At 44.9% G+C, this 20,571-nt stretch overlaps 1 protein-coding gene across 1 annotated transcript in view; it reads left to right on the top strand.

The window, feature by feature from the left end:
- The first annotated feature begins 2,241 nt into the window (after positions 1-2,241).
- The window catches only part of LOC119430925 (uncharacterized), a 102,083-nt gene continuing 83,753 nt past the window's right edge, over positions 2,242-20,571 (top strand). The window contains exon 1 of the mRNA XM_049656916.1: positions 2,242-2,562. Within this exon, the coding sequence (XP_049512873.1) occupies positions 2,458-2,562 (105 nt within the window). The 5' untranslated portion in view covers positions 2,242-2,457. The remainder of the gene's footprint in view (positions 2,563-20,571) is intronic.

Here is a 20,571-nt window from a genome sequence, read left to right as displayed (position 1 = left end):
CCGCATGCGAACAGAAAAAAAAAAAAAATCTAGACTGACGTGCACACGTGCACGGCGTGTGAAACAGGCGACACTTTGTGTGGTGTGCCGGGCGCTATGTACGAGAATTTAGACACCTTAATAATGTCGTGTGTCTCACATTCGCCCAGCAAGCGGCAGAAAGCCCGAAACGAAATGGCCATGCGTTCTTCTCGTGGAACAAGCGTTCGGTGGCAGCGATGACGCCGACTCGGAGCAGTTTCGATGGCATGTGTCCCATGCAGCAAGTCGCTCGGACATTACCCGCGAGCAGTATAGTAAGTATGAGAAGACCCGGTGGCGACTGGCACTTGTCCTGGTGCTGCGCGATAGGGTGACGGTGAATCAACCGGCAAGAGGCTTCGAAATGATACCTTATGTCACCTAATAGTCGAGGCTGCTTATTAAAACTCAAGAGAAGGCAGGACGACCAAAATCTTCAGTGCCTATAATGACCATTCGCGAAGGTATCCGCTATCGAATTGATGGATTAATTGATTTATGGGGTTTAACGCCAAAAAGCAACAGTGTGGCTATTAGAGACGGCATCCTGTAGGGCTCCGGATTATTTATTTGTTTAGGAATACTGACAATCTCACAAGAGGTCATACATTATTTCTCACTTCCTGGGATTCTTTAACGTACACATATACGCGTATATCCAAACAGCTTTTAGACGTTTATAAACTGCGCGAAAAAAAACGAGGACACAAGAAAGAAAACACACGCGACACCACGACTCCAAACAGCCCACAGACATTTGTTGCATTTTTCCGTTGTCGAAATGGACCTGCCGAGCCAATTAATTGAACCTGCGACGTCGCAGCAGTACACCACCACCTCTACGTCACCTCGGCGGGTCCGTTGTCCTAATACAGGGACGGCAAAGTGAACAGCAGCAACTCGGCTTGCATTCGCGGGGTTTGATTGAGAAAGCTAAACGTCCTGGCATTTCATGGCGCATTGGCGATCGTCTAACTGTGCTGTCGTGATTGTGCAGACCGGGCTTGATAAGTGAATTAAATTGAATTGAATCAAATTATGGGTTTTAATTAACGTCCTGGTTTAACGTCCTTTGATATATTTAATGTGAGAAATACCGTAGCGGAGGGCTTTTGGATATACATTTGACACACTAGCTGTTTCGCGTGCACCTAAAGCACGCACTGCACGAGCGTTTGTGCATTACGCTACTCTGCAGGGAATCGAACCTGTGGACCTTTGCTTAGCAGCACAACACCACAGTCACTGAACAACAACAGCCGTGAAAACAGACCCGCGCTTTCCTAGCCGCGAAACGCCTTCGACCTTATACCAAAAGCCGCGTCCCTAAACCTGTCAGGAAACGGGAAACGTATAGTTGTCTTCTCACTTTGCCACGAATGAGCGACTACGTACTCTCCTGAACGCGTACGAAGACGAATGGATGAATGAGTGAATGAACGAATGAGTGACACACCATGATGCACCAACTGGCCCAACAGTCAACGATTCTAAATGAAACCGCATGACTGAATGACCGCATACAAATGACTACGCCATCATGAACAGAATGTAGCCTGACAACAGAAAACTTCTATTCGCCGTAGTCTTAATTTGTCTTCCGCGTTACTGACGATTAGCTTTAGCGTGAAACATCAACCCACGGGTGCAAAAAAAGAGTAGCAGTAGCTGCATTAAATGCTCCTAAAGCAAGGAAGAAACTTCGTCGCGGATTCCACTCATCTCGGATGAAGGAAACACGGTGCCTCTCGTGCAGCTGCTCTCGTAAACGTGTTTTTCGCGCATTGCCTCTTCAAGAACACGCTCAATCAAAGCGCGTCGGCGGCCGCGGCACCACCACCGACTGCGCCAAGAAAAAGAGTCCTTCAGCTCACAGACATGGCGGCGACGCGTTCAGCGCTCCGAAACCGACCAATGGGAGAACGGGGATATCGCGGCGCTCGACCAATGGAGAACGTCGCCGGTCTCCGGGCCTCGTGAGCTGTGAGCGACCGTACTCTACTCGAGTGTGTTAGAGAGGCACAAAGATTGTGACTCCGGGGCCAGCGACGCGCGCGCGCTCGCGCGCGTGCCGAGGAAGAGTTGTGGGAGAGGGCGGCGGTGGGGGGAGACGAAAAAAAGCGTGATCATCTTGAAAGTGTCTGGCTGCTGCCGCCGCCGCTGCTAGCTGCGCCGCTGTGGCGGCCTACGCAATTACTGACGTCCTCTTGCGCGATAAATAATGTCAGCCCCAGCCGCGGCTTGGTAGTCCTCGCTGCAGGTTGTTAAGACACGCAGTGTGAAGGGAGCCCCGCTGGGAGTCGCGCGCGCCTGAAGAAGAAAAAAGAAAAATTATTTTATTTTGTTACGGCACGGTTGGTGGGGTGGTGGTGGACGACGACGGCCTGTGTGTGTGCTTGCCGCGCGCAGGCGTCGACGACGACGACGAGCGCGACCATGGGATGGACTAAGCGGCGCCGAGCCGGGCCGTCCAAGAAGGAGTTACTCGTCTTGTCACTGCTACCATTCCTCCTGCTGGTTGCGACCGCGAACGCCTACGAAGTAAGGCCTCCGTTTTTCCGCTCCATTTAAAAAAAAAATCTTTTTGCTGACTGTGCGGCGCTCGCTGTCGTAAGGTATAGGTGCGTCGTTCCCCGTATGAGCCGCCCTGCTTTGGAGCAGGCGTCATCGCTCTGGTATACTCCGTGATTACCAGCTTTGGGCAACGAACAGATCTATCTGAGTGTCGGAATCGGGATTCAGTGGCTTTGAACAAAAGGGTAGACAAAAAAAAATATCAGCGTTCATCACTCCAGATTTACAAAGTCGTTCGTACGCAAGAACGCTTCTTTAGAGCAATCTCGAATCGATCGTCACAGCGAACGGAAAGATAACGATCGGAGGAACCGGTCGATAAGCAATAGTTATCGCGAGCGGAAGGGCCTGCGAGTTTAGGCACTGAAGTTTTGACTGGGACAGTACCGTAAAAATGAGAGGCACGGACTAATCAACTCTGCAGAACCTTAGGTTGCTGTTATAATGGGCGCCAAACCTACCTTCATTTTTTTTTCTGTAGGCACTTTAGGTCGACATCGAACGCCGTTGACACATCAACACGCTGGTACATCAAAACCACTTGAGAAGTATTTTCTTCGTCGCAATGGTACTCATGAAGACCTTGGGCAATGCTTAAATAACGTACCATGTATAGTGCGCGTTCCGGTGGCGTGACTAAACGTCCATGACAGGGAAATGTGGACAACAGAACGATACACAAAGAAAACGCAAGCGATGACAATGACTGTCTTTGTTATGTGACGAAAGCTAAGCCTGTAATGGCCCTGAATTTCAATAGCGTCGCTGACTTGACGTCGTCATGCATCACATTCGGATTATTGTATAAAAAACAAAAGCAAGATCACCTGTGGATTCGGTTTTTGAGTAATTTCGCATGAGAATAGTTTGACGTCGTTGGTCTAAGACTAAATGTATGCTTCATGTCAGAAAAGCGAGCGTCCCACAGGTAGCAGTGTTTCGGCTCTATTGTCTGCAATTTGAGGTTACAGTGTTTTGCAGTTCCGCAGTTTTGCATGGCCAGTAAGCAAAGCCAATTACGCTCTGAGCTCTGGGTAGCACTAATCTTTTTCGTCGTTGGAGCTTTCTCACATTTGATGCCCGATAAAGAACGATATCTTTCTGTAGACACTCCTATTGTCCTGCCATTGAAAGTACTACTCTCACATGGTTCTTTTTTTAAACTGTGTAGAATCTAAAGCAATACAGAAGACGAGGTTATGTCCATAGAAATAAACAAATAACACAAAAGACAAAGATTTGTACTTCAAAAACAGATATGAGAAGATGAATAGATATCGACAGTCGGCCGGAACCATTGTTCTTTGTGTCGAAATAGTACCCCTTCGCGGTAACTACTCCTTTGTAGTACTCCTTTTATTGAATTTACTCCCTTGCCTCCCTGGTGTACTCTCTTGCATGGCACACGTGATTAGACAACGCTCCTAAGAAAAATTTGCTACATTTCGGGTTGATCATGCCTTCCAATAATAGTCGTCATCTATATACGTGCGTTTGCTTTTTTAACACCACGCTCCCGCTACTTTAAGGTCACGGACAGCATGCGCGTATCACCGTGACATAAGCGTTCCTGACAGGAAACTAGCGAGCGCAGAGTGTTAGGTAAAGGAAGTGTATACGCAAGATTGATGCCGATTTTTCTTGGGACACAATAGAATCCCCAAAGAGTGTAAATTTTTTTTCGAGTGTGGCTTGACACTGACAATAGACGAGTTTGTTATACTGTCGTCATTCTGTTCCGGGATAATCAGGCGCGAATACAGCAGATCAGCCACGTTGGTTGCACGTAGTAGGTTACGTAGTAGTACGTACGCGTACCCTAAGCACGCATTCAACAACCTAACAGACTTCAAAGTGCACATTTTTAGATTGTATTTTTATTCGTTTGTTTTCTTCCTCGTGGGTGTTGTACGGCGTAACGAACGTGAAGACACTTGACAGTTAAAATGAAGATCCAGAGAGCTGCGTTGACGTACGCTGTCAACACACGAAAGAAAAAAAAAATCAGTTGTGACTGGCGTTTCTAGCACTGACTTTTGTTCTCGCGTGCACCTACTTCATAGTGTGAGTGGTTCTCAATAAAATATGCAGATTGCGTGCGGTGCCTCGGATCTAACCACGATAAATCTACTCAAATAGCTCGGAAAGAACAAAATATGTTTTGGTGGCAAGCACCATACTGGTTGACAGTTAAGAAAAAAGAAGGGTTTTTGATCCGAAATGTCAAATAGCATTTGACTTGGCCACTGACCAGAAGCTTTTGTAAATTGCCCTTTTCGAACTCATACGTCTTTCGCTGGGTACGGGTTTCATAAACCATAGGTTCTATTGGTAACCTATGGGTTCCATAGGGTTTCATTGACGTTTCGCAACTCACACGGGCTCCAATCCAAGTCAAAGATCAACGGAACATTTGACGTTCGGAATTTACGTTTCGGAACCGATACGGTTTTCATAGGAACCAAGGGTTTCATACGGGTTACTGTGGAAACCAAGGAAACCAATACGTCAATTCACAATGTAATGAATGAATGTGTGTGGTTTAGTGGCGCAAGGGCCAGGTATGGCCAAAGAGCGCCATAATTCACAATGTCAAGGGTTCTGCTAACTTTTGACTTGCAATCAAGATGGGTTGCGAAATATCAATTAACTTTTCACTTGATCACTGACTAGAACCTTTCCCTTTTTTAGAGTGCTACCTGACCAAATGAGTGTTCGTCAAATTCTTAACCGTGGTTGAAATGTATCGTTACTAGGTCAGGCAGAATGTGAAATCGAGCTGCTGATAGAAACATGTTTATCAGTTAGACCCTCAATTTTCAATGGGCACTTTGGAGAGTTGCGAAGTTAAAAAAAATGGTAAAGTGCTACTTATACAAACATGGCCTTTCTTCGCAAACACTTCATAATGCACTTTCGTAAATAGCACCGACAAGAGTACGAAAGCGGGTAAAGGTTTAGTTTTTTGGCTCTACTGCATGTTATAATTTCATAACTACTAGTTTCTGTGAAACGCAATTAATCGATCCACCCTATTTGCTTTGAACTTTTAAAAATTATAGAGCATGAAGAATTTAGATATATATTGCTTACGCAGGCACTTCTCGAATAAAACAGAAATTGAAATGTTAAATTGGCTCTTTTCGAAAAAAGATTTGATAACCTACACCAAAAGTTAGTTTTGTCTCTGCTAACGATTTTTTACTTTTAAGGAAATATAGTATATGTAGTATATTTAATCGAATCGATCCAGACGTTACCTGGAGAAGAAACCTCCACATTTCTCTTTTTTCGTTAAATGTTTCGGAACAAAAATCACAGCAAAAGTTTCTCTTGAGCACTTATAATCCCCAACTGGAACGTGGAGCTATTGGCATGCCGATGTGCAGTTTCTTCTATGTTCGTCCCTGGTTTTATGCGATGTTATCAGATGATATGAATCAACAACTAGCTCAATTTCCGCTTTAGTAGAGATCTCAGTGAGCCACGAAGTGGTGCTCAAGCAGCGTGAATGATTACGTGTGTCATACATACTGTCGAAGCCTTACAAGGGACTTGTAGCGTAACTGAAACTGTCAGCTGACCACGCGACGGGTTATGTGCGATGCATCATGTGATACGAAGCTCCGAAAAAAAAAAAAGAATGCAGGGAATTGTTCTCGGATTGCGGCGAGTGCAAACTATCACACCAGTCATGGCTTAATCGTGTCACGCAAAATTTAATCATTTGTTATCCCGCTACGAGACTTACCTAGTATTTGGGCTGTATAAGCCGGCACATTGAAGCTTATAGCTTTTCAGAAAGAAGACCGCTTTCTTACTCACTGCATTAAGAGGAAACCTTACTTTGGGGTGAAATCTGATTTCCCCTGTTGAAATACATGCGAAACGTAAAAACACTTATTATGAAACGAGCGCTGCACAGATGTGAATGAAATTTGTTGCATTTAGAAAGAAAACTCAATACTACCAACTCAATCAAGGAAGCAGGATTTTGAATTAAGGCCTCATGCTTTCTTTAGATTGTCGCAAATAGGTAAGTTAAAGATTGCGAAGCAATTATCATACAAATCAATTATCCCCCGCACCAGGAACAACTATCGCAGTTCGCAGTTTTGTAAACTGCGCCCAGTATAAAGCCCCTCTGTTATGCGCGATTACAGTTTACGTGCTACTTTTACAATATGCGCAAGATTTTTTCGAAAAGTCCTACTCAGAAATTAGTTGTATAATTCAGAGCGATATATAATGCATCAATTTTGTCCACTTTAGGTGTGCAATACATTCAGTTTACTGAATTGTGATAACATTGTTGTCACTGAGTTAGAAAGTTGTAAAGTAGACGCCTGAGGTATTTTTTTAAAATTTTGCAGTTTTTGACAGTCATCGAAGAAATCTTTGATGACCTTAACCAAAAGTATACTTTCTACAGTGGTAGATTGTAACTTTTTATTTCAAATACAAGAAACCTCGTCAATTAGGGCCCAGGGCATGGGGATCGAAATGAATTCTCCGTTCGCATGTGTTTAGACATGAGCGCTAGTATTGTGCAGCTTCATTAGAAAGCAACATGAAAGAGGAACACTACCTAAATTTAGACAGATGAATTAGTCTTTCAAAATATTTTTCTATGCTTCTAATTTTTCGGACTTAAAAAAAAATCACCCATTGCTACGCCTTAAACTTCTGCTGTAGCGTCAGCCTTAACGGTACACCAACCTGTTGAGAGGCGTGATATGAAAGTTAAGGGTAAAATAAGATCAAAGAGTATAGAACTTATTACACAACCTTGTCATTATGCGAAATAAAAGTGCCGCCTATTCTTAGTCTTGCCGTATTTGTTGCACTTCAGCATCAATTAAGTATGAGGTTACTGCGCGAGATGAGATTTGTGACGGTTACAGTTGTGGCTGTTTGACTGGCTGATTCATCTAGATGTAATTGGACACATTGGCAACTATGTTGTCGCCGGCTTCCCCACAGAGGTATATTGTTAGGAAATGAAGGATGACTCAGCGAATTGAAAAGAGAACACTCCCCCAACAAAACGTCAAGCTAGTGGAGATTAACAATCAAATAAATATTGAGAAATATACAAAAACAACAAAAGAATAATGGAACGTTTTGAAGTTTATGCGATTGGACACAAGTCAATAGAGCACCAGCACCAAAATTTCAAGAGTAATTAACAAAAATATCTGGTTCATATACAAGGAAATCAATGGCAGAAGTTAAAGATATACACACGCACACAGAAATTGTACTCAGCGCAGGTGCCAGAGCCCATCGTCAAATGATGGCATAACAGCCGCTTATTAATGCGTACATTCAACTGGCTCAAATTTTTTCAGCGACCTCTTTTACGGCTGCTTCTTGCACTGCCTAGTTTCTCGGTGAAAACACTTAGTGAAGCGGTTATTTAGCAGCTTTTCGTGCCTAATTGTCCCAGCGTTTTACTATTTTTGGTCTCATATCCTTATGAACAGAGAAAGGCGCCGAATAAACTCAAATTGAGGTTGAAAATAATTCAGCATTGAAGCCACCATTGAACGGCCGCAGAGCCCCTTCGACTCCGCAGCAATTTTTTTTTTTTTTTAGCGAGCACTTATCTCGTTGGAGTCGCCGCGGAAGAAAAGAGAGACCACAATCTAAAAGCAAGAGCACAGCGCAGCAGCTGTTCTTGCGGCGGCCCTCCAGTCACAGCAACATTAAAAGATGATTTGCAGGGGCCTCAACACGCTGCACTTAATAAGTCCGCAGTCACGACTTGTCGCACGGTGACGTCTTGACATTGGCCGAAATCGACACGCGTGACATCTTGCTGGAAAAAGAAATAATAAACAGTAAGCGGGCCGTCACAAAGGAAGCAGAGAGCGTATTATACACAGTCCACGCAAGATAGTATACGTACATAAGTCTACATGCTGTAAAAGACTTAATAACATCCTTTAATGAAAGTCCATATCGTATGTATGCAATTAGCGTGTCATTATCTGCGATATTTATTTTGTATGATACGGCTGACTGTATTGATTGACGTGTTTAATTGCAGAAAATGCATAACGCGCTCTTTCGTTGATATATACTTTAATATAATTCTCTATATTGCCTGTTGAAGGATGCTTTCGAAATGTGCGTTATTGCTGGAACGGTTTTTATATCGCCTCATATTATCATTCTTTCATGAGTGAACAGTTTATTGTTTGTGGAGAACTCAGAGACACAACGTAGTTATCAAAATGTCTAATCTTTTCAAAGTAAATCGCTCACTATAATGTAATTCCGCGCGATCTTCTCATATAATAAGTGCTGTATGGAATCCTGAACTCAAAATTAATAGAACACCGAAATTACAATATGCTGCGGCGTATAGGAGACAACTATATAAACGTAGATCGAAGCCTAAGCTATTTCCCAAATCTTCGATTTTCGCAACAGATAAATGAAAAACATCTTGCAAATCTGAATTTGGTCTAGCGTGTAAAAATTATTCAGCATATTTATTTATGTACAGTACCTACAGGCTCAATGAAAGGCATTGATTAAGGGGGGTAACATTTTATACAAAACAAAAATTTCAACATCAAATAAAAGAGTACATACAGAAGGAAAAACAAAAGTAAAGTACAATGGAACATCGTTTTGCAATATTACGAGTACAGCGCCTGCAGGTTATTAATGTTTCACACCTAGATTACTGAGTTCAAGTACAAGTGTGAATGAAACGGGATAGCCTGGCAGAAACAGTGGCACCGAATGACAACAGTCATATTACCTGAGGTGTGCGGCCTACACTTCTTTGATTTCTAGAGGTAGAGGAGGAGCTACTAAGTTATTCACGTGAACTCAACCGGTTCTGACATTTGAGAGAAAGAGAAGTGACGGAAAAGAAAAGCAGGGATGATCAACCAGAACAGAAAATCCGATTTGCTACCCTGCATTAAGGGACAGAATAGGCGTAAATATGAGAATGAAATAGATAAGAGGGAGAGAGAGAGAGAGAGGGATGCACCGAAATGCGCTTTCTTCAAGCGCAAAGACTGCCCCCAGTTTAATTGCGAACTTCTGTATAGAATAAATGTGTCATACCACCAAACATCATCATTCATTCATTTACCAGTTTAACATTGTCGGCGACATATTGCATTTGGTGTAATTTCGATCAATCAATCAATCAATCAATCAATCAATCAATCAATCAATCAATCAATCAACCGATCTTTTCACGCAAAAGAGGCAACATAACAAAATAATCACTAGACACCTGCCATAATTGCAGGAACGTACACGAGAAAAATTTATCATTATTAAGTCATAATGTGCTCGATGTCAACAAAAAAGTTATCTGAAAAAGACACTAACGGGCACAGAGATACAATCATTAATCATTCCAGGAAAAAGAACTTTCGATCAAGAGTTGCGACTAATTGTGGTAGGTTTGACTTTTGGAATCTGCTATGAGGGATGCCGTAGTCGAGGTATCCACATTAATTTCTACATGGGGTTCTTTAACGTGTACAGAAACCACGGTGCACGTGCATTCTCGCATTGCGCACCCATCGAAATGCGGCCGCCGCGGTGCTGACTCGAACCCGCAACCTCGTGCACAACAGCACGACGACAGCCACTGAGCCACCGAGGTGAATTCAGAAGCTGAAACTAGCGACCTGTCTTGATTTAGTGTTCCTTGTTACAAGTAACTTGACAGAGTCAGACAACTTAATTTCACCCGTCAAACTCGTCAAAAAACGCGAACCTACTAAATATTTCATGAATTTGTAACGTTCCAATGATATTCATTTCGATTAAGTCCGATAGCGAAACGTAACGCAATACTTATCTTTAGGATACTAAAACAGGCATTGCTTAGTAGGGATTGTCTTCGACAGAATGACGTCATTAAACAAAAGGAACAATGAAAAAAGAAACCATGTGCTTGAAGCGTTTCCAAACACCAACAGGGGAATCGCAGCGACGGCATCGTAGCTTTGAAGTCCTACTGCTGAGCCCGAGGTCGCACGGTTCGATACCCGGTCGTCGGGGCCGCATTTCGATGAACGGGGGATGCCAAAAACGCTAGTGTATATAAATTTACGCGCACGTTAAAGAGACCCAGGTGGTCGAAATTAACCCTTAGCCTCCCCACAACAGAATTCCTCATAGCACCACGTGTTGTTTTGCGACGTTGAACCCCATAATCTGCTTTGATTTCATTCAACCTACACGAAGCCTGCGCGATTTGAGCCGTGGCGCCATGCAGAAAGGCTGGGGCTCCCATTGAGTGCTTTAGAGAGAGAGAGAGAGATTGAGAGAGAGAGAGAGAGAGCGAGAGAGAGAGAGATGAAGAGAAAAAGGAGCTTCACTGGTGCCCTCTATGAAATCAGCAGGATTCCGGTTCTTCCGCGTGACGTCAAGGGTTCAAACTGCGTAGACTTTCGGTTGTATTTGGAAGTGTTGCTCTAAAAACCAGGAAGAGGATTCGCGAGCCTGAAAAATGACAGGCTTGCTATAATCGCGCGTGGAATTATTATGAATCCCCGGCAATTCAACATTACGACTTTGAAGTTCTGTCGACCGACATGTCGGCATGATGAGGAAGCAGCCGTACTTCATCATCCACTGCACTTGATTCGGCTGAAGGTTTCGTCACTAAAATGCTTAATGGTCGAAAGAGAGAGAGAGAAGAAGGATAGGAATGGGAGAAAGGTTAACCAGGCTGAGGCCCGGTTGGCTAACCTGCACTGCGGAAAAGGGAGTGAAAGATACAAAAAATTACACAGCACGCATGCACACACATGCTTAAACGTTCGTCGTCCGCGGGCGTTTTCACTTTTGTTGGATTGCGTGTGCGTGAGTATTTTTCTGTTCATATGTGATATACTAACCATAAACTTTCAGTTGTGAGTCAGCGCTCACGTGGTGTCGTATTTCCTTCATGTCCTATCTACTATTTTGTTCAAGATCTTACGTGCCAAAACAACGATACGATTATGAGGCACGTCGTAGTGAGGGACTCTGGATTAATTTTGACCACATGGGGTTCTTTAACGTGCACCCCATGCACAGTACACGGGCGTCTTTTCATTCCGTCCCCATCGCAATGCGACCGGGATCGAACCCCCGACCTTGAGCTCAGTAGCGCAACTTCATAGCCACTGGTCTCCCGCGGTGGGTAAGACCCAAGTTAATGCACGCGCGCACTCAGGCATGAAAAAAAAAATGGTATCCCATTTTTTTCGACCCCCTCTAATGTCTTTCATAAGAGTGGTTCCAAAGGAAGTGAGCGCCTGCTTGTCGTCTCATCACATTCACTTCCGCGGACGTCAGTGGTTCAGTGCTCCACGAAACTAATGATGAGCCCGTTTGTTCTTAATGTTTGAAGCTACAAAAGTGTAAACACTTGTGCGTAATACGTTTTCTTGGAAATAAACAAACAATCGACACAGGCAACAAAAAGAACAATGATTTAAAATCAACCCGAGGTATGCGCCGGTTCATTGCGTCATCTATTACGTATATAAGGCATGACCAATGCCCCCTTTTCGTGAGGTTCCGTATGACGTCATTTGGAGATGAAATCGTCGCCGCGCGCCGAACGCTGTATGTGCGAGTGAAAGGGCGCGAGGGGCGCGTCTTTCACGGGGAGTGAACGCACGGCGGAGAACAAACGCGCGTTCTGCGCCGTGCTCGCTTAAGGGCTGCAGAAGTAGGCGTCTCTTTTCTCCTTTACAATCACCATATATGTAGAGCAAACGCGCCTTCTTCGGACGCGCGAGAGGCCGTGGGGGAGGGGGAGGGAAGGGAGGCGACGTTTAGCTGCGGCACCAAGTGCCTATTTATATCAGAGGCTCCAGCAACAGTCACCTACGCCGCACGCATTTTGAGCTAACGCGGGCAAAACGCCGATGGCGTCGACAACAGTTCTGCGTGTTGTTGCTACCAAAGCCGCTCACCTTACTTCGTATGACATTGCTGTGTTGCTATCGCATTCATTGCTTCGCCCTTAGGGCGAAACTGTGACATTTTTTAGAATTCGTGAACAAGGTACCCGTGCGGGTCTCGAAACGTCATCAACTGTGATTCTCTTTGCTGCATGTGGCGAGTGATTGTTTATCGGCGAGAAAATGCGCGCCCATCGCCAGACGATGTGTCGTCGAACCCTGGATCGTGTCTAACACAGTATGATACTCCACCTGGTTTTGGCCTGCCATTTGGTTAATTCACGCCAACACTGAACTGGAGGACTTTCGTAATAACCGAGTAATAAGGAGGGGCTGATCGCTACACACGCAAACGAAATTTTTTAGTCTCATCGCCGCATACGGGTCGGGAAACAAGCCCACAAAGTTCGCTAGATAGAGCCTCACCATGGCAGGAACGTTAAAGCGCTGTCAGAGATGTAGGTGCCACCCATCATGGAGGAAAGAAATAACTTAGAAGAGGGCATGACGTCAATCAATCAACCTTCGCAAGGCAACCTGCTCTCTGCTTTCCTTGGGCAAATTCGCTCATCGCGCGTTGAATCCTGGGAACAGCACGCCGTACCCTGCTTGGTTCGTGGTAGCTTTTAGTACCGCTGACCGCCTGAGTTGCCGCCGCTTTCTCCAGCCCGTGCGGCTCGCTTTCTGCTCGCCGCATTCGATGACTCTAGTTCTTAGCCTCGATACTTGAAAACACAGTTGCTCTTGCAGCGACATACACTACTTCTGCAGCGCCCTCGCGATTAGCAGCGCGTTGCGACTTCGGGGCGGCTCAGCAGACAAGCAGACGACGAACCCAGCGCAGCCGCGTTGGTTTATTGCAGAAACTACCGCTTGCCATCACGTGCTTCGATGTATTTCTCATCATTCCTCCTTTTTATTTGTGTTATGATAAGCTTCAAGTTCATCACTTGACGCTCCCTCCTAGATTTTTTTCCCCTTCACGCCTGCCGCCTTACCTAACGAGGCGTCACTTTCCCGAAGCTAACGAGTTGTCCAGAAATGCGCAAGTTGGAGGGACTTTCAGAAAGCGAAAATCGCCATGCATCTGCCTGCTAGTGGAAGATCGTTACGAAGGGAAGCCCAGTTCATTACAGCAGGCTGATACAGTGCAACTAAAGACGGAGACATTAGGAAACGTAGCAAGGGACTAGCGTCAATTGTGTTATATGTGCTAATCGTTCTATAATTTAAGTTTGACGCCACCTATCTAACTTGAATAATTTGAGTATTCTTTTCGCATTGCGTTGAGAAGGTTCCGCAAGGCCAAATACAGCTGTAGTCCCAGGCGACGCTGAACCTAGGAAAACAAATATCGCAGTCGACGAAAGAAACTTGTTCTGGATGCCGGACTCGGGGCGAGCGCTAACAACTTTGCAAAACTAATACGCAATATTCGATTGCATTTCAGCAGAAAGTGAACTTGTGACAACAAAAGGTCGATAAAAAGGTAACAGAATTGAATTCATATAACGGTTTTTGTAAGGGATACCGGGAGGCTTCTTTTCTCTCCTTCTTCTCCGTCTTCATTTTTCCCCTCAGCAAGTGCAGGGTAGCCAGCAGCGGTCAGCCTGACTTACCTCCCTGCCTTCTCCCTGTCACTCCTCTCTGTAGCAGATTACAATGTTAGACCAAATTAACCGACAGACGCAGAAGCGAATGCCACTGCCTCATTAGGTTCACACATTTTTTGTGACTGTCCACTTACCACGTTTTTTTTTTATGTCATACACTTACATACATTTTGTTTCACAAGGACCTTTGCAGGCACGATTCGTTTTTGCGTGCAATCATCTTTGTGATTGGCCGCGGCCGGCCGTGCACCGGCCAATCACGATGGCCCATGAAATGACACCTGATGATGGAGGCGATGCAATTATCGACAGTACCGGCGAGCCTACCGATGAAGATGGATTAAGCTTAAGAATGCCATGGCACGAGTGGGAAACCAATAATAGCCTAGAAATCATTAGAGTACTTTGATTTCGATGGCTTTGATGAAGCAACCCCGAAGAGATGCGGCCCTTTTGTGTAGGCCAGTGGTCGGCCTCGCGTTCACCAATGCTTACGCGTTCCGGATATAGGAAGGCCGACACCGCAGCTACTGCGGTGATGAAGAAACAGGATGTCATATTCTCTGGCACTGCTCGCAGTACAATGTACAGATACAATCACTCGTTCGTTGTGGAATCGTCTTACTATTGAAAGAAAGAATTATACAGCATCGACTGGACTTGTAATCACATCAAAAGGCCGTGCTGCGTTTTTCCGAGATACGTGGAGTTCCTATAATGGAAATGACCTTGCTGTATTTTCTTTAATCTCTATTTATACCATTTTTCCAACTCATTTCCCCTCGCTCCAGTGCAGGTTAGCAAACTGGAAACTCGCATCTGGTTATAAATTCGTTACCTTTCCTCTCCAACTATCTTTTGATGAAGCAAAGCATGGGGTGGGGCGTCACATTGAAGTGCGTCTGCGGCAAATGCTTCATGCAGTCGAAATGGGTATCCCACAGGAGGGCGACTTCTTTCGTATCAACGGCTGTAATGGTGACAGTATGTCGCGGGATTCACAATGAATAACTTGCGCTATAAATTGTTCCCGGTTGTGAAAAACGCACCCTTGTTGTTTAACCACGGGGGTAAACGTGCGTCGAATATAAATCAATAAAAACTAAGCACGAAACCGTGGATTGCATCTTTTCAGAATCATCGAGGCTGATGAGTTAATGCTGACCTGGCCAACAACACCTAACTACCTTGACCTGTGTAATGCATGAATAGTTTGCATTATATTCCAGTTTTTAAAGAGAAGGTTCATTTGCCTTGCTTCGGCCCTCTACATTAATCAAGGAGGCAAGTGCTTCGATGCTAAATGCTCGCCATTGCGTGTATCTGTGTATGCGTGTGTGTGCAGTTGCTTATTTCCTCATGTAATTTCTGTCTATCAATTTGGAAATCAAATGTGAAAAAAAAACCAGTCAGTGAATGTTGCCAACATCTTCAGTTTGTTACTCTCAAGAAGTATAACAATGCCATCGTCAGGCTGGGCTCTGAGGACCGGCGAAATCGGCATTGCAAAATAATTCCGTTGTTCCGAAGCTGACCATCGTAAACACGAGCTCGTGCTCTGACGAGCGGCCATCTCTGTGCGCTATATCGAGCGCGCATGTCACAAAGAATGTGTGCAAGGGTCACCTCGAGACCACATTCATGGCACGCGTCGTCGTCGGCCATCCCACTACGGAATTCGAAATACCTTGTAAAGGCTGCTCAGCCATATCACCAACTACTCAAGAGAGAGTGAGACGAAAGAGAGTGAAAGACCTGTAAGTTAACCAGTATACGAAGGCAGGCTGGCTACCCTGGCGGAAGGAAGGAACTAAGAAGGAGCATTGGCGCAACACCATTGAAGCCAAACGAGTCGGCCCAAAACGTGATCGTCGCGTCAGAGCGCGCGGTAAGCTTTAATGCTCTCGCTCTGCAGATCAACCAAACGAGTGTTCATCGATCAAAAAACTACCGGGATCCAAGCATTTACTGCCATTGCGCCGAGTCTCGGAGGCGACGTGTTGGGCCGACTTTTCGATAACAAATGCGAAGTGAATGGCTTCAAAGAGAGTTGGCCTTCCAAGAATGGCGACATGAAGTAATCCTCCCTCAAAGTTTGTTACATTCCTCCATGCTGAGATAAGGTGCTGAAGAGAATAAAGGTGATAGAAAGAGAGCGAAATGATATAAAGCGAGAAATAGAGAAGGTGTGCACATAAACGCGATGGAGCGCGAGACGTTTCTATCGCACAGTCTCTACATATCGCACAGTCCACATGTCACCCGGAGGCGAAGCAACACATTTAAGATCTTCTGTGCCGAGGCCGGCCTGCACCAGTGTCCTGGAATTCTCTACTACGAAAAGGGGCAATCGTGCAGTATATCTAGCGCCGTTGAGAGCTTTTTTCTTTATGCACATTCATAATATCCTAAAGACGACACGGGCTGAGAAAAAAAATCTCTTTGGAATGGGATTATGGGATTGTACTCCGTCAGTGAGCCTCGCGCATGATGCAGTTGCTCAGCCCTTGAGGTTTTTCTTCTTATTTCTTCTTATTTCTTTTTTTTCCTTTTTTTTATTCGAGATTGGCTGCCTTAAGGGAGAGTAACAAAACATATGAATGGATGCAACCGCGCATCGCGCAGGAAGTTCAGTAATGCTCTTTCATGAGCGTCATCTTGAATCCATGCGTTGAAGTAAGCATGCCGGTCACTGCGCAGGCCACAGCGTTTGAGCGTGGGCTCTCGATCGGATATGACGTTTGCCGCCCGCAGGAGAGAAGCACGTCGTTGTCACGCGCCAGGGTCCAACAGTTGGGGCAGGTGGCATCGTCCTTGACAAAACCATTCCACTTATGAAGTCAGTGTTTCCAAAGCCCCTTTTGCGGCCGAGTGAAAGTGAACTGAGAATGCTCCGGAAATGTCACGGTGGTAAAAAATTCAGAAACAACGAAAAACTCCCAGGCAGTGTCTGCGCTCGCGCGAGGTGCTGCAGAAACACGAGGCTATCGCTGGAGACACAGCTGTGGCGCTCGACTCAAAGTTTTGGAGTTTTAATGAGGCCACAGGGCGGGAATGACTAAAGGAGCCGCCTCCTGTGAACAGGCATGCGGCAACGCTCGGGCGCCCGGAGACCATTCTTTCTAATCACTGGTCACTCTGCGTCGGTTCCGGTGGCTTTGCGGCAAAACGCCTGCCCCCCCTTTTTTTTTCTTTTTCGACGAACCACGCGTATTCAAAGGATTCCGACATTCGTGGCGAGTGACGTTTCACGCCTTAAAGCAACAAGTTCGCTCTGAAAGACGGTGCCGAACTGAATTGTGTTATAAGGGGAACTTGTTACGGGCATTCGATGCTTTCTTTTTTTCTTATCTTATGGTATACGAGTATGTATTTTTTTCCTACGCTCGTATTTGTGACAGTTACGCTATTCGTTACGTAATGAAGTTGTTCTTCCATTCTTTTGACCTCGGCTCACCTTTGGGTTTTGGTGTTCAGTGTTGAAGGCGCTGTTTGTGTAACTGTAACGCTGGCGACATCGGAAGGTAAACCTCTTTTGTCGATGCGCCTGTATTCACGCTGAAACTTAAAATCCGTATGAATGCCTTGCTCAGTCCAGTTTAGTTTTGTGACTATGGTATGGTATGATAAAACTTTATTAAGGCCCCTCGTAGAGAGAGTTTTGTGGTGCTCGCGAAAACTAGAAAGGTATAAATTGGGCAGGAACCATCAGAGGATGATTGTCGAAGTCAAGCGATAGGCTTCCCTTTAGACCTGCCGAAGGGGGCTGCTGTACTGTGAAAAATGAATGTGAAAAAATTAAAGAAACACGGAAAATATTCTTTTAAAACAGAAAGTTTCTCTCAAAGGAAATAAGGAACAGGGGCCAGATTCACAAAGCTTTTCTTTCGTAAGTGCCGCCTTAGATAATAATATGTAGTGCATCTGAATTGGCTGAAATTCTTTCTTACGAACAATTCTAGCGTAAGAAGTTTTTGTGAACTCAGGCCCAGATTCTTTGTTTCGAAAAAAGGTTTTTTTCCTTCTGTTTACGCTGAAAAACAGCGTTTTTAATTGATTGTAACAGATTCGGCACCTATTCTCTCTGACGTAAAAAAATGTCAACCATACTCTGAACGAAATCAGATTTGTTCGTCTCTTTGCTATCCTCAATTAACAGTAGGACGTTCTGGCGGGCTAGCTGGTTCATAGGTTTTAGACGTTTATAAACTGCGCGAAAAAAACGAGGACACAAAAAAGAAAAGACTCTAGAACAAAGAGTGCTGGAAAGGAATAGCCAACGAAACATATGACTGGTCATACAGGTTTGACAAAAGCTATCGTTTTGATGTGAGTGAATTAAGCCAATGTCATAAATTGACCCCGTCCTAAAATCTAGACTTCGACATCAGCTTCTGCGTCACCCTTGAGACAATGAATAATCGGCCTTTGTCTGAATTAACGCCGCATTCACCATCAACCACTTGTGCAACAGCTCACAGTGGAACACTTTTTATTTTTAATGTGCACCTTACAGAGATGAAATGACTTGTTATTTTAGTAGAATGGGCTCTGAATCCCATGAACCACTAGGGCTAGCAATTATGCTACGTCCTATGCCTTCTACTTCAAAGAAACGTCAAGCTTCAAATTTTTTGTCGTTCCTTAATGTGTAATAATACAAAAACAGCTGCTGAGTAATGGAAGGCTCAGCCGGAACCAACATTTCGACAAGGGGCTTAACATCGTCAGTACTCTGACGAAGACAACCATGCTGTGCAATTACAGCACACAGGGCTTTCGTATTGCTGTAGTATTCACGTGCTGTCCCCCATATTCCCGTTTAATCCTCTGGTCTCGTTATGTTCCCACATTTTTGTCACGTGCACATCTTTTCCTGGATATTTCAGCTCACAGTTCTACTCGTAACAATTTGTCACTCTTCCCATTGCCGAGGCTAATTACACTTCTCAGTCAATGTGCAAGTGCAAGCTAGTTTCAAAAACCAGAATGTGATTCTGAAGCGAAGTGTGAACGCCACGAAGCCGAAGCAGTTACCGCCTCCACAGATTGTAAAATAATTAAGAAAGCCGTAGCTAACTCTTTGCTCAAAAAAGCAAGGTGAAATCAAAATGGGTGTTTTTTTCCCCTTCTGATCACCGTGACGTAGGCGTTACATAAGTTATCATCGCCGTCATTATCATCTTTTAAACTGCGGGAACAGACGGCACCAGAAAGAGCATGGAACAAGGACAGGTGCAGTCCTTGTTCCATGCTCTTTCTGTGGCCGTTTACTCACGCAGTTTAGAAAATGCTTGCCAATAGGCACCAACTCGCACAAGTTCGTCATTATCACCATGAGCCTATTTGTCTACTCCAAGAGGAAGGACTTTCCCAGCGATCTCCAAGTTACCTCTGTTTTGCACAAGCGACTCCATGTTGTGCCTGCATATTTCCTAATTTCATTGTCGCGGAAGCTGCAGAGAATCTGTCCTACGTTTTCTGAGGTGTATAGCGATATCAATCAGGAAGTATGAAGGTATGAAAGTATGAAGCAATTCTCAGGTATTCTGTTTGACAGATAACTCCTCAAGCTGACCCTGGGCCAGCCAAAATTGATATTATATCGTCACGTCATGACCCATAGTGCAAACTATGTGGCGTCGCCGAGTAGCAGTTGCTTTTGCGAGTCTCATTCTGGCATTCACGCTGCTTTTGTGAGTCTAATTCAGACATGACGAGTAAAGTGCCGCGATTGAACGCAAGAGAGCGAGATGACACGGGCTATTGCAACTGTTTTGTGTTTGCATGAGTGTTCATTTGTGTTTGCGTTTGTTCGTGTGTTCACGTGCCTTTTAGGGGCGAAGCTCCTTAGGGTGTGGGTCTGTCCCTCCTCTGTAGTAGTAGTCGTCGTAGTCGTCGTAGTAGGTAGCCACGTCTACTTTTATGAGAAAAAAAATTCCGAGAGTTGTGGCCGTAGCGGAATCGAACCAGGGACCCCTCGCTTCTGAACGCGTGGCGCTAACCACTACGCCACGAAGCTTTTTTTTTTTTTTTTTTTTTAACACGAAAGTGTTTTATGCCGGGGTCCACCAAGACTTCACTGACGTATTTCCGTCACGGAAATACGTCATAGAACATAATACAAAGAAAGAAACCAGAAGAAAAAGTTCCACAAACATGCAAAATTTGGAAATCGAACCCACGACCTCTCGGTCCGCGACGATAGATCGCCGAGCGTTTAACCCATTGCGCCACAAACGCATTTGCAGAGAGCTACACAGACGCGCCTTATATATCTAACACTCCTCCGTGTACCCGCGCTCTTGCTCGGGGCGGTGCCGCCACCTACGAGCAGAAAAGAGAAGTACTGCATTATGACACTAACGCGCACCGACAGTGAACGCTTCGGTGGTCTCAGCAGTACGACGCCTCGATTCCAG

Source organism: Dermacentor silvarum, chromosome 10 (genome assembly GCF_013339745.2).
Source record: "Dermacentor silvarum isolate Dsil-2018 chromosome 10, BIME_Dsil_1.4, whole genome shotgun sequence".
Lineage (NCBI taxonomy): Eukaryota > Metazoa > Arthropoda > Arachnida > Ixodida > Ixodidae > Dermacentor > Dermacentor silvarum.
This window is presented reverse-complemented; position numbering and strand designations above follow the sequence as displayed.